The sequence below is a fragment of the Heterocephalus glaber genome, unplaced genomic scaffold (assembly GCF_053883595.1).
Source record: "Heterocephalus glaber isolate CG9 unplaced genomic scaffold, H.glaber_assembly_v1.0 deba00001481, whole genome shotgun sequence".
Lineage (NCBI taxonomy): Eukaryota > Metazoa > Chordata > Mammalia > Rodentia > Bathyergidae > Heterocephalus > Heterocephalus glaber.
This window is the reverse complement of record NW_028258317.1, coordinates 33,370,256-33,390,607: the sequence shown is the minus strand read 5'-3', so window position 1 is coordinate 33,390,607 and position 20,352 is coordinate 33,370,256. Positions and strand designations below refer to the sequence as shown.

The window sequence follows — 20,352 nt, the reverse complement described above, 5'->3', positions numbered from 1 at the left end:
CCCACCTCACCCAGCTCAGAGGAGGTAATCTGTGCAGGCACTGACAGCACCCCACCCCAGACGAAATGAGAAAACACGTAAATAAGTCTCAAAACCAGACTTCCAGATCACCTACAGCAACCCCAAAGGGAAATGAGATGGAACACTCTGATACTCAACCACCTGGACCCACTGAACTGGCAACAAAAGGGGATCTGGAAAAAATGAAATCAGAAATAATTTCTCAGATAACAGGAGAAATTATGCCCCTAGTGCAAGACATGATTAATAAATCTACAGAGGAGCTCAGGAACATGATGGAATCCCAACATAAGAAACAAATGGAATCCATAAAACAGATCCAAATAGATTTCCAGGACATGAAAAACTCCACTGAAAGTCTACACAGCAGAATAACCCAATGTGAAGACAGAATTTCAGATATAGAAGATAAGATTGCAATTAGTGACCAGGAAAAGAAAAATTGCTTCAAAATTATAAGGGAACATGAGAAATCAATCCAGCAGCTGCTACATGATGCAAAGAAGAATAACATAAGACTGATTAGGCTCAATGAAGAAACAGGAGAGAGTGCAGATGACATAAAAAATCTCTTCACAGAAATAATGGCAGAAAACTTCCCAAGCAGGGGAAAAGAGCTTGACATACAGATAAGTGAGGCATATAGGACTCCAAATAGCCTTCATCAAAAAAAATCTACACATAGGCATATCATTGTTAAGATTCCAGAAACACAACAGAAGAACAAAGTTCTCCAAGCAGTCAGAGAAAAGAAACAAATCACATACAAAGGAAAGCCCATCAGAATCACAGCAGACTTCTCAACACAAACCATCAAGGCAAGAAGAGCTTGCAGTGACATATTCCAAGCCCTAAAAGAAAACAGCCTCCAACCCAGATTGATGTACCCTGCAAAACTATCTTTCAAAATGGATGGAGAAATAAGATACTTTCATGACAAAGAGCACCTTAGGAACTTCGTGAATACCAAACCAGCACTCCAAAGAATTTTACACAATATCCTAGGAACAGATATTGAGGATCATAACCCCAGGAAGCAAAGCAGAATGAACCCATCTGGCATGACAAGAAATGAAATGTAAAGGGGGAGAACCCAACAAAAAGAAAAAGTCATGGCAATGACAAGTCAATATGTTTCAGTTATAACCATCAATGTTAATGGTCTCAATTCACCAATCAAAAGAAAGAGACTGGCAGAATGGGTCAAGAAGCAAAATCCAACAATATGCTGCATACAAGAAACACACTTAATTCAAAAGGAAACTCATAGACTGAAAGTTAAAGGGTGGAAAACAATACTGCATGCAACAGGAACCCGAAAAAAAGCAGGAGTAGCTATCCTCTTGGCAAATCAAGTAGAATTCAAACCAACACTGATTAAGAGAGAAAAAGAAGGACACTACATCTTTGTAAAGGGAAGAATCCAAGAGGAAGAGATGACAATCATAAATATCTATGCACCAAACACTAGTGCACCCAACTATATAAAACAAATACTAACGGACATGAAAAGTCAGATATGCACTAATACAATTGTAGTGGGGGACCTCAACACCCCACTGTCACAAATAGATCAACTCGACTAAAAATAAGTAATGAAATACTAGAACTCAATCGAACTCTGGAACAAATGAACTTAACAGATGTTTAGAGAGTCTTCCACCCCACAAAATCAGAATACACATTCTTCTCAGCTGCACATGGGTCATTCTCAAAAATAGACCACAGACTCACACATAGAACATGTTTAAGTAAGTGCAAAGGAATTGAAGTTATCCCCTGTATATTATCAGACCATAGTGAGATGAAATTGGAGATCTATAGCAAAAGAAACTCAAAAAATTTCATAAACACGTGGAAATTGAACAACACACTTCTGAATAACCAATGGGTCACAGAGGAAGTTAAAGAAGAAATCAGACAGTTCCTTCAATTAAAAGACAATGACAATACAACATATTGGAATCTATGGGACACAATGAAAGCAGTCTTATGAGGGAAATTCATAGCAGTGAATACGCATATTAGGAAAACAGAAAGAGCCTGATTAAAGAACCTGATGCAGAACCTCAAGCTTCTAGAAAAAGAAGAGCAGGACAACCCCAAAGCTCATACAAGGGAGGAAATTATAAAGATCAGAGGAGAAATCAATGCAATGGAGACTAAGAGAACGATACAAAAAATCAATGAAGCCAAGAGTTGGTTCTTCAAAAGAATCAACAAAATTGACAAACCTTTAGCCAACCTTGTCAGAAAAAGGAAAGAAAAGGCCCAAATCCATGCAATTAGGAATGAAAAGGGAGAAATTACAACAGACCAAGCAGAAATCCAGATGATCATCAATACCTACTTCCAGAACCTATACACCAATAAGATGGACAACACACAAGAAATGGACAGATTCCTACATACATATGAATTACCAAAGTTCAACAAAGAAGACCTAAAAACTCTGAACAACCCAATATCAACCAATGAAATTGAAAATGTAATTAAAAACTTATCAACTAAGAAAAGCCCATGCCCTGATGGCTTCACTGCTGAATTCTACAAGACATTTAGAGAGGAACTGCTGCCACTACTGTTTAAACTCTTCAATGAAATTGAAAGGGAAGCAATACTCCCAAATTCATTCCTGGAACCAAGCATCACCTTGATCCCCAAAGCAGAGAAAGACCCAACTGAAAAAGAGAACTATAGGCCAATCTCACTAATGAACATAGATACAAAAATCCTTAATAAGATAATGGCAAACAGAATCCAGAAGATCATCAAGAAGATCATACACCCTGATCAAGTGGGATTCATCCCAGGGATGCAAGGATGGTTCAATATATGAAAATCAATCAATGTAATACACTATATCAGTAGAGCCAAGGACAAAAACCATATGATTATCTCCATAGATGCAGAAAAAGCATTTGACAAAATCCAACATGCATTTATGATAAAAACCCTACAAAAAATTGCAATAGATGGTCTCTACCTCAAACTGATAGAAGCCATCTATGAAAAACCAACAGCCAATAGCATACTAAATGGTCAAAAACTGAAATCCTTCACACTAAAATCAGGAACAAGACAAGGATGTCCACTATCACCACTCTTGTTCAATATACTTCTGGAAACATTAGCCATGGCAATTAGACAAGAGAAAGAAATAAAAGGAATAAAGATAGGAAATGAAGAAGTCAAATTGTCATTATTTGCAGATGACATGATACTCTATATAGAAGACCCCAAGAACTCCACCAAAAGTCTTCTAGACTTAATAACCAAATTCAGTCAAGTAGCTGGTTACAAGGTCAACACACAAAAATCAATAGCTTTCCTCTACACCAATGACAGACTCACTGAGAGAGAAATAGGCCAAATAATTCCTTTCACAGTAGCATCCAAAAAACTGAAATACCTAGGAATCAACCTAACAAAAGAAATCAAAGACCTCTTCTCTGAAAACTATGGCACTCTGAAAAGGGAGATTGAAGATGATATCAGAAAATGGACAGACATCCCCTGCTCCTGGGTAGGAAGGATTAATAGAGTGAAAATGGCCATACTTCCAAAACTGCTATATAGATTTAATGCAATTCCAATTGAGATCCCACCAGCATACTTCATAGACCTCGAGAAAACAGTCCAAAAATTCATTTGGAGCAAGAAGAGACCCAGAATAGCCAAAGCAATTCTAGGTAACAGAGATATGGCAGGGAGTATCACAATCCCCACCCTGCAACTCTACTACAAAGCTACTGTGAGAAAAACAGCATGGTACTGGCAAAGAAACAGACCTGAGGACCAGTGGAACAGATTAGAAGATGCAGAAACAACGCCAGACACACTCAGCCATCTCATCTTCAATAAAGGAGCCAAACACCCTCACTGGAGGAAACATAGCCTCTTTAATAAATCGTGCTGGAAAAATTGGGCTTCAACTTGCCAAAGATAAAAACTAGACCTATATCTCTCACCATGCACTAAACTAAAATCAAAATGGATTAAAGATCTAAATATTAAAATAGAAACTCTGAACCAGTTGGAACAGAGGTTAGGTAGAACCCTTGAAGACATTGGTGTAGGAAAAGATTTTATGAACAAAACCTCAGTTGCCCTTGAACTAGCACAAACAATCAACAAATGGGATCTCTTCTTATTAAAAAGCTTCTGCACAGCAAGAGAAACCACCAGCAGTGTGAAGAGACAACCCACAATGTGGGAAAAACTCTTCACCTGCTCTTCCTCAGACAAAGGTCTACTATCTCGAATCTAGAAAGAACTTAAAAAGATCAGACCTCCCAGATTTAAAGACCCAAAAATGGGCATCTGAAATGAACAGACATTTCTCAGACAAAGAAGTAGAAATAGCAAATAAATGCATGAAAAAATGTTCAACATCACTGGTCATTCGAGACATGCAAATGAAAACAACGCTGAGATTCCACTTCACTCCAGAAAGAATGGCTGCTACCATGAAATCAACCAATAATGAATGTTGGCTGGGCTGTGGGGAAAGAGGAGCCCTGCTCCACTGCTGGTGGGAGTGCAGACTGGTGCAACCACTGTGGAAATCAGTATGGAGATACCTCAAAGAACTAGAACTGGAAGTCCCATTTGACCCCGCTATTCCACTGCTGGGGATCTTCCCCAAAGAATTAAAAGAATCATACCACAGTGATATATGTAAGCCCATGTTCATAGCAGCACAGTTTGTAATAGCTAAAACTTGGAAACAGCCCAAATGCCCATCAACTGGAGACTGGATAAAGAAAATGTGGGTTTTTTATAAAGTCGAGTACTACTCAGCCATAAAAAATGAGAAATTAGAGACATTTATAGCTAAGTGGATGCACATTGAGGCAATGCTCTTAAGTGAAATAAATAGGACACACATGAATAAATTCAGAATAGTTTCTCTGGTATGAGAAACTGAAAGTGTAAATAAGGACTCAATGTATAATAGGTAATGTGAAATAGGAAGAAAAGGGGCAAAGGGGAAGGAAGTGGGAGGGCTAGGCGAAAGGATAGAAGGGAATGGGATTAATATGAGAAAATGGAAAAATAGAAACAAAGTCTTTGTAAATAGGGAGGACTGGGGGGGTTGAAGGGAGGGCTGGGCAAGGGTGAAAAATAAGAACCAAGAGAGACTATATAAAGGTGCAAATTTCCAAGATGAATGTCATTATATTGTATACCTAAAATGTACCAATGATTAGAATGCATAATCGAAAATGTAAAATAGTAAGAAAAGGTCCAAAGGGGTAGGGGGAGTGGGAGGGGCAGGGGAAAGAAAAGAAGGAAAAGGAAAAATGCTGAGAAATGGAAAAAAATGGAAATAAAGTCTTTGTAAATAGGGAACGGTGGAGGGAGTGAAGGGAGGGCTAGGAATGGGGAAAAAATAAGAACCAAGATGCATTATATAAAGGTACAATTCCCAATGAGAAATGTAATTGTGTTGTATACCTACAATGTACCAATAAAAGAATTTAATTTAAAAAAAAGAAATGAATAGGGCATCAGGAACAGAAGAAATATTTGACAAAGTAATGGACAACATATCCACAAATGTAACCAAAGATCCATATCATCAAAGGCAATTCAAAGGCTCTGAAATTGCCCAGGAAAGTTCATTACTGAGAACTTTATCTGAATGTCTTCATCAATTCTCAGGCCCAACCTATGAATAGGAATAAATATATCCCCAGTGGTATAGCTCTGAGTCGGGGAGTTGATTATGCATTTAAGCAGAAAATATAACGAATTCAATAGCGAGAACAAGACTCAAATCCAATACCAACTTTCTTGCTTCTTCCCTGACTTTTAGAAAGGACACCAAATGCCCTTTCTGATTTAGAGCTCTCCTCCCTGACTCCTTGGTCTCCTAAGTAGTCTCATCAGTAGTACAAAGAGTCTGAGATACCTAATCCCCATCTTCCACCTTTCAGCCAAATCTATCAAATCTGAACCAATTCTATCAGCTCTTCAGTTTCTTCACTCTACTCTATCCATGGTCTCCTCTCTATTAGGATAGAAGTCTTGCCTCTTTCTTCTGAGGCTACTCATTTTGCCCACCTTTAGGAGGCTGGCTAAGCTAACAAAAATAATGGCCCATTTGGGGGCCCAACTGTTTTATAGGGTGACATGCCTACGGGGAAATGAGGCTTGAAGTGCAAACCTCTTATTCACAAATTGATCTCAGATCTATCTGAACTAAAGGCAAATCCTATGCAGAAGAATTACCAAAGACTGCAAGAAATGGCTTCATACTAAGAAGGGCTGGAAATCCTAAGCATTCCCCTTATGGCACCTGCTTTAAATCCCCAAGATTTATGATCAATAAGAGCTGCGTGCAGCTGTAATCATGCCTCATGCAGGGATGATAACCTTTCCAGAAACCAAGTGTTTTGTGTGTCTGGACTTAATCACCAACCCAGCCAAGTCCTGGTCCACATGATTTTTTCCTTCAGCAGGTGGGAGCCCCATGTCCAGCCCCAGACACTAAGTAGAGTCAACTTTTAGACAGGTAAGTAGGTGGGATGTTGTGATAAGTGTCCTGGGACAGAGTAACAACCCACATAGACAAAGTGCTGTAGAAACAAGGGGTTGACCCATCCCGCTTCCCAGAAGTCTCTGATAGAGCATATGGTGGCTTCTCTACGTTTTCTGAAATTGGCATAGTTTTGTTCTCGGTCTATGAAAACTAGTATCTGTCATGGCAGTCACAGGGTTGAGAAACAATAAAACTGAAGCATAAAGAAGAGAAGAGATACCTCTGCCATATCCTCCTGACTTCTCTTTTTTGAGGTAGCAAATGAGGAAAAGTAGCCTATGTCTGCTCTTTTTCTTCCCCATGGGTAAACTTGATTCTACTACTTTTTCTTTTTAAAGCCTTTATGATCACTAATTAATAGCTTGTTTTGGAAATTCTTCCAGTAACTGTAGTCCTCCCTTCTAGTCACATCTTGATATGTTATATTTATTGTTACTCTGTCTCTGGAAGGGGCAAAGGGGACTTTTGGGTAATATGTTTATTTTTGTAAGTGACATAGGCACGGATAATTTAGGACAGGTCCTAGGGTAAGTTTTTGTTTTCCAAAGCACCATCAGGAGAAAGGGGAGTCTGTGGGGCTACCTGCAGGGACCTCAGAGATAGAGGATTTGTCTAGGGTTTGTCTTTATTCTCCTGAACTTTTGGCAATGAACAAAGAGCATACCCCAGCATCCAACCCTCAAAGCTTCCTTTTCTGTACTTACAGGACAGGAAATTACTCCTAAAATCACAGTGTCTGATACTTTACATCTCACACAATACTCTGGATTTCTTGCAAACTTGGTGTAAAGAGATGAAAAGAGCCAAACCTAGGCCCAGAGGATGGCATTGAAGTCATCTCTCCACACTACTCTTATCCTTTCCTACCAGGTGCGTGTCTCTTATACATGTGCCTAGGACTCTTCATTGGTATTGCCCATGATTTCTTAAAAGGAAAAACAATACTCAAGAATAGTCCCCATCTGTTTCAGTCAGGGCTTACCAGAGAAACAGATTTAATGTGAGATATAAAAATATATAAGAATTTACAAGACTGCCTTACAATGGCCGCCCGCAAAGTCAGCTGTGGAAGAGAGCAAAGGGCTGTCTGCATGCTGGAGACCTGAAGGGTCCAGTCAAAAGCCTGGAGCTCAGTGCAGTGTCCCATGCGAGTCATATCAGGAGGTGAAGGGTCCATGCTGGAGGCCAGGAGATGACGTCCAAGGCAAAGGAAAGACTGCAGCTCCTCTGAAGGAACAGAAGCACCTTCCTTCTTCATTCAGGCAACATGCCACCCTAGGGTGGTCTTCCGTCTTGAGTAAGTCCCCTCAGCCACACCCAGAACTGTGCTGATCCAATTTAGTTGGGTGTTTCTTACTCAAATTTACACAATCCGTTAACTATCACCTTTATTGTAGCCTTCGACACTTAGAAATGCTATTTTCTTGCCCAAATGAAGTCCAAGCTATAAAGTTCATATTAATTAATGTTATCGTTTGAGAAAGCACTTGCATATTACACAGTGATTTAAGATAAATGCTTTGCATGAAAGTGACCTGATTCAGGCCAAGCATCAGGCAAGGCCCTCAGCTATCTCCCAGTCTCAAGCTGCCTCTGATAAGCAGTTCCCATCAAACTCAGAGGTCCACTGACTTCGTTTTCCCCTTCACTGATCCTTGTGCCCCTAACCAGCATGTGGACATGCTATAGATCTAGAAGACAGCAGCTTTTGGTAGACAGAACATCTCCAACTCAAGATCTCAACCTCCATCTGCCAGGTCTCACTTGGAGACCCTGCTCAAGCATACTCGGAGATGTTTCTGTCTCACGGGGTATCAGCCAGGAGTCACTACCTGGAAGTCACTAATGGAAATTGTCAGTGAAAGATTCTGCTAGAGCAGTAGTGATAGCAAACCTTCTAGAGACCGAATGCCCAAACTGCAACCCCAAACCCATTTATTTATTGGTATTTATTGCAAAGTGCCAGCATTGCAGTTAAACCTGAATTCTAAGATAAAAACAACTGTTACCTGATGCTCAGCTGCTGCGGTGACTTTGCTCACATGCTGACAGAGGGGGTGTGTGCCCACTGCAGCATGCATGCCATAGTTCACCACCACTGTGCTGGAGTCTTGCAACACATAGAATACATCCATGTAATAGTTCATTGTGGCGTCAGCTTGCATAAGAAATGCCTGGAGGGTTAGCTTAGCACAGTTCTGGGTGTGTTTGGACAACTGACTTACAAATAGCAAAGACCCACCCTGGATGTGGGTGACACCAACCAATAGGCTTGCAGCCTAAATGGAATAAAAAGAAAAAGGAAAAGGGAGTCGGCCATCTCGCTCCTGTGGAGGAGGAATGCCAGTGTTCACTGCCACCTCTGGATGTTTGTCTCCAGGCTTCCAGCGCAGACCCTTCTCTGGCCTCCTGGTATGGACTCTCAGCAGCGTCTGCAGAGAGCTCCGGGCCTTCGGCTTCTGACTGAACCTGCAGGCTCTCCAGCCCAACAGCCATCCTGCACTCTTCCTCCCAGGTCTGCAGGTGGCCACTTAAGCCCACCTCACAAATTCTTATCTATCATACGCACTTTTATAGCAGATCTGTTCTTCTAGGGAATGCTAACTGATATACTCCACCTGAGTGATTTTTCCCACCCCAGCCACATGGCTCAGCCTCAGATCCAAACAATCTCAGTTTGGGAGTCCACTAGAGTAAATCAAGAGGAATTTAAAAGGAAATATATCCTTTGTTCATATTTCTTGAACATTCGAGAGAACCTCCATTCAAAATCTACAGCATAAGCCAAGCCCAGCCTGGGCAACTCAGTGACTTAGTGAGACTGTCTCAAACTTTTAAAAAGATCTGGGAATGGAGCTCAGTGTGAAGGCCCTGGGTTCCATCCCCACTACCACAAAGGGAAAAATCTACAGCGTAACTGTGAAGACGCCCACTCTGGATTATCACATCTCTTCCGCCACCATCATCACCCAGGCTGGCCTGAAGCCTTTCAGAGTCCAAAACTTCTTTGTCAGCAGCAGCCTTCACTCTTCCCATTCCTTTACTGCTTTATTTATTTACCATACTTTATTACATAGACCAATGTAGCTCTCCCTGACCCCTACCTTGGCAAGCAAAAATCCTTTTTCTTTAAGAGGGGGTTTGGGAACAACTAAGCAGGCTAATGCATGCAAGATTGTCTTTCAGAGATATAGTACATTAAAGCACTGACCATATGTTATACTGTGTATTAGTGTATTGATACTGTACATTATGTCCTTTTTTTTTTTTTTTTTGGTACCGGGGATTGAACTCGGGACCTTGCAAGGCAGGCGCCAGAACCACTGAGCTAAATCCCCAGCCCGCATTATGTCCTTAACACTGTGTGTCAGTACTGCACATTACTGCTTTCCTGCTGACATCCATATTCTGGTCCACTTGCCCTCACCTTGACGTGGTCAGGCCTTCCATTGGTATGGATCCTTTCTGGTACTCCTGTCTGGGCTTGAAGGACTCTCTGGCCAAGTAGGAATGGTAGATAGGGTAGTTCTCGGTGTATTCGGAGAGAAGACATGGTTTCTCTGTTTTATCATAGATCTTAGTAGGAATATGTGGGCAGTGATGCCGCCTAGAAAAGACAGATGGAGTTCGGTTGGTTACTGTAAGAGGGACACATCCAGTTTAATAAGGTCACCTTCCCCCAATGTGACCCAGACTATAAACTGCATAACTGTCAGCATTTTTTTTAAAACCACAATTTAACCCTGCCTTTTCTGTACTGAACTGTGGAGTGGCCAGAACTTAAAATACAGCCTTCAACTGCAGTTGGTAAGTCAATACACCCTGGATCATCAAGAGACACACAAGCATGGCTGGTGTTCAGCTGTTACATAGGCCAGGCTCTGTACCTAATGGAGAACGGCCCACTGCCCTGCCCTTCCCAGTGCTGCTCCACCTCCCCCAGGCTGTACCCGGAAGCCTCCCCACAACCCAGCAATTAAGGACTGACAACTGGGTGCTCCCAAGGTGCTGTTCTTCAGCCAAGCTGGTGTCGCTTCTGGGTCAATTCAAAGCATCACCATTGCACTCGAGTGCTATCATTATCACAGACAGCAGAACCACTTCTGTTGGGGGTCCACTGACACCACAGCCTCTTTTCATGTTGAAAATGCTATTCTTCCAGGTCTCCCCTCAGTGTCACACCTTAGACCTCCCCGATGATCTCAGCCCTGAACATACACCCCATTGCCTTCCCTCTCCTTGCTGTCCCTGTGTGTGCAGCCTCTCCCATCACCTTGTGTGTGCCTTTTTGCATCACTTCCTGTTAGCTGTGGGAGGCCTATGGGTGATACAGCTTCTTGTCAATCTTATCTGGCAAGCTCAAGACCTTTTCCTCTCTTGTTCCCTGCTACTCCCCTAGTTCCTCACATCTCAACAGGCACATAATAGGCATTCAGTAAACACTTATTGAATGAATGAGTATAGAAACTGAACAAATGATAAATATATAGTTTAAAGATATAATTTATAGTGAGCTTTTCCATTTTACATACATGTTAATAAAGTTTGTCCACTTACAGCTGGACAAAGGGCAGCTGTTGGAGCTGCCATAAACTAAGCAAGCAGTACATAAATCACTTGTGTACCCATGCACAATCCTTGCAGATGAGGTAGCCACTTCCAGGCACAGGCGTCACCATATGAGCAGAAACTCCATGTCAATGATTTCCAACTTAGTTATAGCAAGGAACGGCATTTCAATGTTTTTACATTTTAAGTACAGCAAATGGGAGAGGAAAGAGAAACTTAATGTAAAGCTATTTTCTAGGCAACCACTGGCCTGCTTCACCTATGTGTAGCTGCCACCATTGTTGCTCTGCATACCTCTCCTCAACCTCCATCCCTGCAAAAAGTTTCAACACCTGTATTGTCATGTGGCAGGAACTGCATATAACAAATCTTTAGAGACACTATTTTCTTCTCATTTGTAGAATTGTACATAGGAAAAGCATTAAAGTGATTTAAAATTGATTCATGATAAATATTTTAGGTACAATGCGGGGCACTTTCTCAGAGGATGCCTGAAACCACAAATACACATACTGTTTTTCCTATGCAAGCATATATGTAAGTTTAATTGATAAATCAGGCACAGTGAGAGATTAACAATTTCTTACTCTACATCCTAGCAACCTCAGCATATGATTTCTTCCCCTAGTAAGAACTTTCACCTTTTCACTTAGGGAAAGTACTCTGAGGCCCATTTTAAGTAAAGTAAGGGTTACTTGAGCATAAACACTGTGATACCACAACAACTGACCTGATAACAGAAAGGGCTGCTAAATAACTAAGGGGGGGCAGCTACTCTGTGTGGATATGGCCATCCAAGGGCTGATTCCTAGCCCACATTTCATTGCACTTCCCAGAATGCCACACAATTTTAAACCTGTAGTGTGTTTACTTCTGGAAATTTACCATTTTTGGACTGTGGTTTACTGAGGATAACTGAAACCATAGAAACCAAAACAGCAGATCAGGGGAGACAATGTAATTATTTACAAGGGAATCTTACAAATATACGCTGTCCTTATTGTATGGCTATCTAAACCTCCCGTGTTAAATATAATCAGTAAAAGCTTTAGTTTTTTTTCTTCAAAATGCACATTGCTTGCATTTAATGTACAAAGCTTACTTTGCATTTATATTTTATATATATTTAATAAAATATCTCCTAGTTATTGGTGCACAGTTAATGAATACTTTAAAATATCTTCTGTTCACTCTAGAGATAAATTGGTGTGTTTGCACAGTAAACAAAATAACCACTATACATAAATGTTAGATATTATCACCATTTCTGTGTTTATCATCAGTCCAGTTATCTGGGATTTCACTGAGCCAGTCAGTACCCTATCATTGCAGGATTCCTACAAACCTCAAATCAAAAAACAAGAAGTACTATTTGACAAAAATGCTTCTGCACATGTATCTTATTCCCCCACTCTGAGAGGAAAGTCAGGACTGTATTAAGGACAGCTCAGAGTCAGCCATTCACAGTAAAACAGACTGCAAAAACAGGTGTTTTCCCTCTCCGTGGCCACTGTTTTTTTTAAAATGGTAAAATTTGCCTTTTTGTATCTTTTCTCTGTATTGTTAACGTTTTTAAAAATATAACACACACTATATGAGTTTATTCCAAAAGAAAAATAAACTTAATGGCAAAATACTATAATATGGTCAGTTTCATGAGAATGGATTTCAGTACAGCAATAAGTTTCCATCCACACATTGACGTTCCAGTAAATGAAATTATATCGACATATTTTTATAGGGAGATTCTATTCATTTGACTTATGTGTTAACTGAAATCTTGTCTTACTTTGAAATATCAAAAATTCTTATTTAAAAATGTCTCGTTGCCCAAATTTGCCCTTGGGGTCGTCTCCTTGCCCTACCTGGATGATCCCTCAAGATGTTGAGCCCCGTGTTGTTGTTCATCTGCCTGCCCCATGGGATAAATACTAAATCAGAGAGCTCTATGTCCGGAATCCAGGCCTGAATCTGATATATTTACTGATCATTTGGACAGACAGACAGTTGGGCAGCATACTGGAAGAAAACTGCTAAATGAAAGATATTTACAAGTCATCAGGAAAAGGACAATGACTAATTTGCTCTATGAGTAGGGCCAAAAAGGAAAAGACAGACTCTCAGTTTCTATGGAACCAGTCAATGTCTGAACGAAGTTTGTGGAATCGCCATACTTGGAGTATTTAAAGGTTCATTTGATGGCCATGAACCAAAGAACTGAGACCTCTCAAGAAGTGAATTTTACCAGCTACGTTTACACCAGGCTCAGGTGCTCAAGTTCAGGACCCAACAGCAGGAATGAAAAGGAGAGGAGGAAGCTTGTTTAGTGCACCAGAGTTCTAAAAGCTACCCTCTCCAGAATTTATACTACTCAAGAGAGAAAAGGAAATATCTTGGTTTTCTCTGAGAGCTCACAAATGGAGTTGTAGAGACCTTTTGAGAAAAAGCTAAAAATAGTTGACACTGAGGACTGAACTCAAAGCTAAATTCATACAATTTTTAAATGGAAAATATCAAATACAATCTCTCCATTATGCAGATGAAAGATGAGCTCAGAACAATACACAGGGCCTAACCATGGATCAGAACATACTCGGTCACATCTGAATGACTAGGCACATCCTGATGTGCAGCTCACTCGGGAAACCCAAGAAGGGGTGACAGAACTTTGGGGATATAATAACAGGTACCTCTAGAACACCACCACAGAAAGAGAGTGCTGGCCATATACAGTATATCATTTTAAATTCCCTAGTATTTACATTAAAATGGTCAAAAGAAGCAGTTGGAATTTTAATTATATTTTATTTAGCTCAATATATTCAAAGTTTCATTTAATGTGTAATCATTAATGTATAATTAGGATAAAAATTAACAATTTATTTTCTTTACACTCTTTAAAAACCAATAATGGAGCACATCTCAGTTTGGACCAGCCACAATTCAAGGGCCCAACGGCCCCATGTGGTAGTGGCTTCCCTATGGGAAACTATAAGATTCGAAGGAACTGAAAACATTTGGGTGCCAAAAACTTTTCTCTAAAAGTAGAAAAAAAAATAAAGATGCTTAGAAATATTTTTATGACTAATGTGGCATTTATCTCTTTAAGTTCTCTAACCAGCCTCCATGTAACACAATCAGAAGACATGAAAAACGAAGGGGTTTTCCATAATTTACCTCAGTCTGTGGTACCACACTTCAGTTTGCTGTACTTGTAACATTCCTTCTATCTGCTCATGTCTACTTTTCCAAAATGCTTCCCTTCCCTTTTGAGACATCCTCGGTGCCACCGCTCCCCCAACACCCTAGCACTGCCCATGACCCTGTTAGACACTGCTGCTGTCCACGACACTCACTGTTTGAGTGTGCTTAGTACTATGTCCCTACCTCTACTTTTTAGCCATCTTTTTCATCACCTACATTCTTTATTTTTATTAACATAAAACAATTGTATATATTTATAGGGTAGAGTATTCTTCAATATATGTATACAATGTCCAATGCTCAGGTCAGTTAAATTGGTATAACCATCACCTCAAAATATTTACCATTTCTTTGTGTTAGGAACCTTCAGAATCCTCTGTCCTAGCTATTGTGAAATATATAATTAAATACTGTCAACCACAGTTGCCCACTGTGCTACAGTGTCCCAGTTTCTTTTAGGATCCTTTATTTGCTGGACTTCCTTGCATAAACATTGATGTTGGGCTTTCATAGCTGTAACTTTAGGGGCAGGGTTCTATCGCCAGGAAGAAAACAGAGTAGGGGCCTCATAGCTCTGGTGGTTAATTCTGACTAGAATTCACTAGAGAAATTCCTCTGGGAATAATTTCAAGGATGGAGGTAGAGAAAGAGAAAGCCAGATAAAAGAAGACACAAGGGCCAGGGATTTAGCTCAGTGGTTCCGCCGCCTGCCTCGCAAGCACAAGGACCCAAGTTCGATCCCCCGTACCAAAAAAAAGAAGACACAGATACCACGGGTGGCATTGGGGACCTGCCAGAGAGAGGGACACAGACAGAGTGTAGAACGCTGAGAGCACCCACAATAAGCTGCCCCCAACGCCAACAGAACACAGAGAAAGCAGGTGGGGAGGGGTCGACTGACCTTAAGGAAAGCTCTTACACAAGCATGTGCTCACACCTATGCACCGACATACATACTTATATACACGTGTACTCACTCTAGGGTCCCTATGTTATTCACTGTAGGGTCATTCTAGGGTACACCTTCTAACTCTAAGCTAACCATGCCCCCCTTGCCAAGCAGCAGCCTACCCCAAAGATAGGGCCCTGAAAAGTAAGTCAAAGACAAGTAAACTGAGAGAAGCTGCACATGGACCACTGGAGGAATGACATAGGCAGAGGCCCCAGAGCCAATCAGGTTGTGCCAAGTTCTGGGTAGGTAAAGGGCTCTTGACCCCTATAAAAGGAGCCAGTAACAAAGGGCCCATGGGTCCTCTATCTTTCCAGAGCTCCCTACCCTGATTCTATTTTGCTGTTGCTATTTCTGTTTTTTGAACCAAGGTCTCACTACATAGTTCAGGCTGGCTTTGAACTCACTACGTAGACCAAGCTGGCTTCAAACGGCAGATCCTCCTGCCTCAGCCTCCCAAGTGCTGGGATTACAGGAGTGTGCCACCACACCTGGCTCCCTACCCTGATTCTTATCAAGGTAGCTATCTATATTCTCCTTGATCCTCCTTTCCAATAAAGTTTTCCCTTCCTTAGACTTTGCATCTTTGATGCTTTACTGAGATGAAGTTTATGATCCCTTGAATACCATAAGCTGCCTGCCCACAGCAGACAGCAGTGCTCACCCAGGACAGGACATAACCAAAGCTGCTCATGGGGACAGAGGCATGGCTGTTCTTTGCCATCAACAGGCAGCATGAATAGGAGCGGATACAACTTCAGGCTTTTCCACCAAATTAACTTCCAATCATCTCATAGAACCCACCTGTCTGCAAGGAGGGCAGTATTTGGATGTCCAGGAGGTCTCACCTCGACTCGAGTGCAGTCCTTGGAACCCTCTGTGAGTCTGACCTGACGCACGGACCTAAGAGTGCTCCCCCTTATGAGGGAGGCAGACTACACAGTGCAAAGGACTTCAGAGGCAGGAGGTCCGATTCCAGCCCCAGCTCTGCCACTGAATGCTTGTGTGATGTTGAGAAAATTACTGCACTCTTCTCAACTCTGATTTCCTCCACTGTAACAATGTGTACAACGACTCCTACACTTGGTGTGACTATGTGGCTGAAATCAGGTGCTGGAAGTAAAATGCCAAGCCTGGTCCAAGACAAGCACTCTGTACTTAACCAGCTAAACTTATGAGTAATCACTACGCACCACATGGGAAGTTTTATGTATTCTCCCAACTGATCTTCACAGGGATGCAATGATCGAGGCACAATTATTATCCTCATTGGAACCCTGCTCCACTGCTGGTGGGAGTGCAGACTGGTGCAACCACTGTGGAAATCAGTATGGAGATACCTCAAAGAACTAGGACTGGAAGTCCCATTTGACCCTGCTATTCCACTGCTGGGGATCTTCCCCAAAGAATTAAAAGAATCATACCACAGTTATATATGTGCGCCCATGTTCATAGCAGCACAGTTTGTAATAGCTAAAACTTGGAAACAGCCCAAATGCCCATCAACTGGAGACTGGATAAAGAAAATGTGGTTTTTTTATAAAATGGAGTACTACTCAGCCATAAAGAATGAGAAATTAGAGACATTTATAGCTAAGTGGATGCACATTGAGGCGATACTCTTAAGTGAAATAAATAGGACACACATGAATAAATTCAGAATAGTTTCTCTGGTGTGAGAAACTGAAAGTGTAAATAAGGACTAAATGTATAATAGGTCATGTGAAATAGGAAGAAAAGGGGCAAAGGGGAAGGAAGTGGGAGGGCTAGGGGAAAGGATAGAAGGGAATGGGATTAATATGAGAAAATGGAAAAATAGGAACAAAATCTTTGTAAATAGGGAGGAATGGAGGGGTTGAAGGGAGGGCTGGGCAAGGGTGAAAAATAAGAACCAAGAGAGACTATGTAAAGGTGCAAATTTCCAATGATGAATGTCATTATATTGTATACCTAAAGTGTACCAATGATTAGAATGAATAATCGATAATGTAACATAGGAAGAAAAGGTCCAAAGGGGTAGGGGTAGTGGGAGACACAGGGGAAAGGAAAGAAGGGAAAGGGAAAATGATGAGAAATGGAAAAAATGGAAATAAAGTCTTTGTAAATAGGGAAGGGTGGAGGGGGTGAAGGGAGGGCTAGGAATGGGGAAAAAATAAGAACCAAGATGCATTATGTAAAGGTACAATTCCCAGTGAGAAATGTAATTGTGTTGTATGCCTGCAATGTACCAATAAAAGAATTTAATTAAAAAATATATATATTATCCTCATTTTATTAATGTGACAAAAATAGGCTTAGGAGATACTATCGGGCTCAAGGTCATAGGGCTGAAGGTGACGAAGCCAAAATTAAGCCCCGTGTGAGAGTCTGTGCTACCTGACGGGCACGGCCTGCCAAATGCTGCTTCAGGACAACTGGGTGAACCTAAGGGCAGTCGATTAACAGGCAGATCCTGCCCTGTCCTTTCAGCTACACTTGGAGGCCTCAGAGAGTATGCACTCCCTTTCCCACCAATCCGCGAGTGCCCCAATTCTAACCAACAAACAGACACAATTCCAACTGCTCTCAGCTTCCCCTGGACTTTCCTTACCGTCTGAATAAGAGACTGTAGTTAGACACAGCACCAACAGCAGCAGCCAGGAGAGCAGAGGACACAGAATGCTGGGTCTGGAAGCCCCAGAGGAGGCGACCTTTATCAACCCAATGTGGATGGACGGCCTGGCCTAACCCCAGCCCCGGATCTTCTCCCACGTCACTGGCTTCCACTCAACCCAGTTCAGAGCCCAGAGCTCAGACCCAAGGATCTGCACCCGTTTCTCCTCGTTCTCAGGAGACCGGAGCTTGCGAAACCTGCACAGCTGCCGCGCAGGAAGGGAACTCCACCTGCAAGAAATGCTCTCCGTCCAGCAGAGGGAGTGGGAGGACGGCTGGGCCTGAGGGTGACATAAGCCTGCGCCATTACCCAGAAAGACTCGGGGCTCGAAGGCTGAGACAGGCCTTTTCAGAGGACGGCCCTTGTCCTCAATGTCTTTTTTTTTTTTTTTTTTTTTTCCTCTTGATAGCCCCTAGAAAACCAGCCCCATTAGTCTCTGGGGATGAGCAAAGTCACACTTTTCCTAAAATGTATAGATATCTACCTGCAATAATTTTAAAGATTTTTTAAATTTACTAGAAGTTGTTCTCTTGTATTTATAACATACCCAGAGACCAAGGGACCAATTGACAATGCTTTTATGAACACAAAGACAACTTCTGAGCATACATATACTGCAGTTCATGTTCATATGCCCTACCTTCATCTATACTGATCTTTCAAGAATCAGTTCAATCCCCAGTACCAAAAAAAAAAAATCAAAACAGTGTGAGAAATACCTCAAAGGAATAACTCTAGTGTATTCTCTCCCCATATGACAGTGAAATGAGCAAGGACTGGGAGCTGGAACACTTTCCTGCTGACTCCTGGTTCTCTAGAGGACCAGATTCTAGGTCATAAAAAGCAGAGTAAAATTCCTTAACATGTGTCAGAGAACAAGTCACCTTAAAGATCAGTGCAAACATGACATGTAGCTGTAAATGACATACTAACTAGCAGGAAATTCTGACAATAAAACAAAATTTAGTGACAAAGACCACCTTAATGGACTGGCTAAGTCTGCCAAGGACACCAGAAGAGGGGAGGAAGTGAAGGGAGGAAGTGAAGGGAAGAGAAGCTTGGTGGAAATATCCACAGGCTGCTGAAAAGTGATGACTTGTAGGAATCACAAGTTTGGAAAAAAATCTGGAATGATAATGAAGCCATAAAATACACATGGAGTTGCCAAGAAGAGGAGAAAAAGGAATAAAAACAAAATTTTGGAGAATGCTATACAAGGAGGAAAAGAAGTGTCTGGGAGGGGGACTGCCAAAAAAAAGAAAATGCAGAGGTCAAATAAAGAAAAAAACCAGTTAAATTCCACAGAAAAACCACAAGGCATGAGGGCTGAGAGGGAAAAAGCATCTCATTTGGTAGCCAGAAAGCAGCTTTTGTAGGGTGTGGGACCAAGGGCTTACTGCTGCTGAAGAAGCCACAACAAGGTGAGGCAGGAGCTCAGAAAATCACCCAGAAGATGCATAGGAAATGCCAGCAATGCGACGACATCGTGAGACAGCATTTAAAAGGAGTGAAGCCAGGTCATCTTCGCAGGTAAAGAGACAGACAACCAAATAGAGAGTCTTTGATGAGCAATAATAATTGATGAACCAAGAGCCTGGAATGCCAAGGAGATCTAAAGAACAAAGGGCGGTGAATGAAGCTAAAAAGAAAACTTGAGAGGAGTGCAAGAAATCAGGAGAACAAGTTTGAAAAGGTACAGTTGACTAAGGCATCCGTAAAAGACATGGGACAGGGTTTGAACAATGGCCCCACTAAGTCTTGAAGGGAGGCACAGAAATGTCCCAGTCTCCAGCACACTGTATCTTTCCAGTTCTTAGAAAACCAATCATCTGGGAGAAGAAAGGTACCTCCTTGGGCACCACCAATAGGAAATTCTAGAATTTCTAAAATGTTGGGGCAGAAATGTTGGGACAAAAGAAACAAAAACAAGTGGATTTTTAGATGTGCTCGTGGCACTGTGGGTATACAAGATGTCCAGCAGATGCCTACTATAATCCCAGCACCTAGAAGGCTGAAGCAGGAGGGCTGCCGAAAGTTCAAGACCAGCCTGAGCTACATAGTGAATTCAAGACCAGCCTGAGTAGGGTTCGGGTGGGGACCATCTCTAAAGATATCCATCCTTTAGAGAAGCATAACAAACATGTGGGGGTGAAATGCCATGACGGCTAGGATGGCTAAACCAAACGTGGCAAAACCTTCACCATTGCTGATACTGAAATCAGGACATGTGGAAGGTTGTCACTCTATTCTCTTTTGCAGATTTAAATGTTTTTCTAAATTAAGGAATTACGAAAACAAATCCCTCAGAAGCTGGGCCTCCTTGGAGCAAGTGTGTAGCTGCTTAAGCAAGAGCTTCCCTCGAGGCCAGTGAGGCTTCAGTCCAACCACCTGGGAAGAAACAGAACTTGA

The 20,352-nt window shown here is 41.7% G+C and overlaps 1 protein-coding gene across 10 annotated transcripts in view; it reads right to left on the bottom strand.

Annotated features, from left to right (window-relative positions):
• Saxo1 (stabilizer of axonemal microtubules 1) overlaps positions 1–20,352 on the bottom strand; it is a 144,189-nt gene that overhangs the window by 56,574 nt on the left and 67,263 nt on the right. For 9 of the 10 annotated variants that reach the window (XM_087183428.1, XM_087183432.1, XM_087183435.1 and 6 more), the window contains one exon: positions 9,996–10,175. The exons of the other annotated variant lie outside the window; for it this stretch is intronic. In XM_087183428.1, the coding sequence (XP_087039554.1) occupies positions 9,996–10,175 (180 nt within the window). The remainder of the gene's footprint in view (positions 1–9,995; positions 10,176–20,352) is intronic. 10 annotated transcript variants of the gene reach the window in all.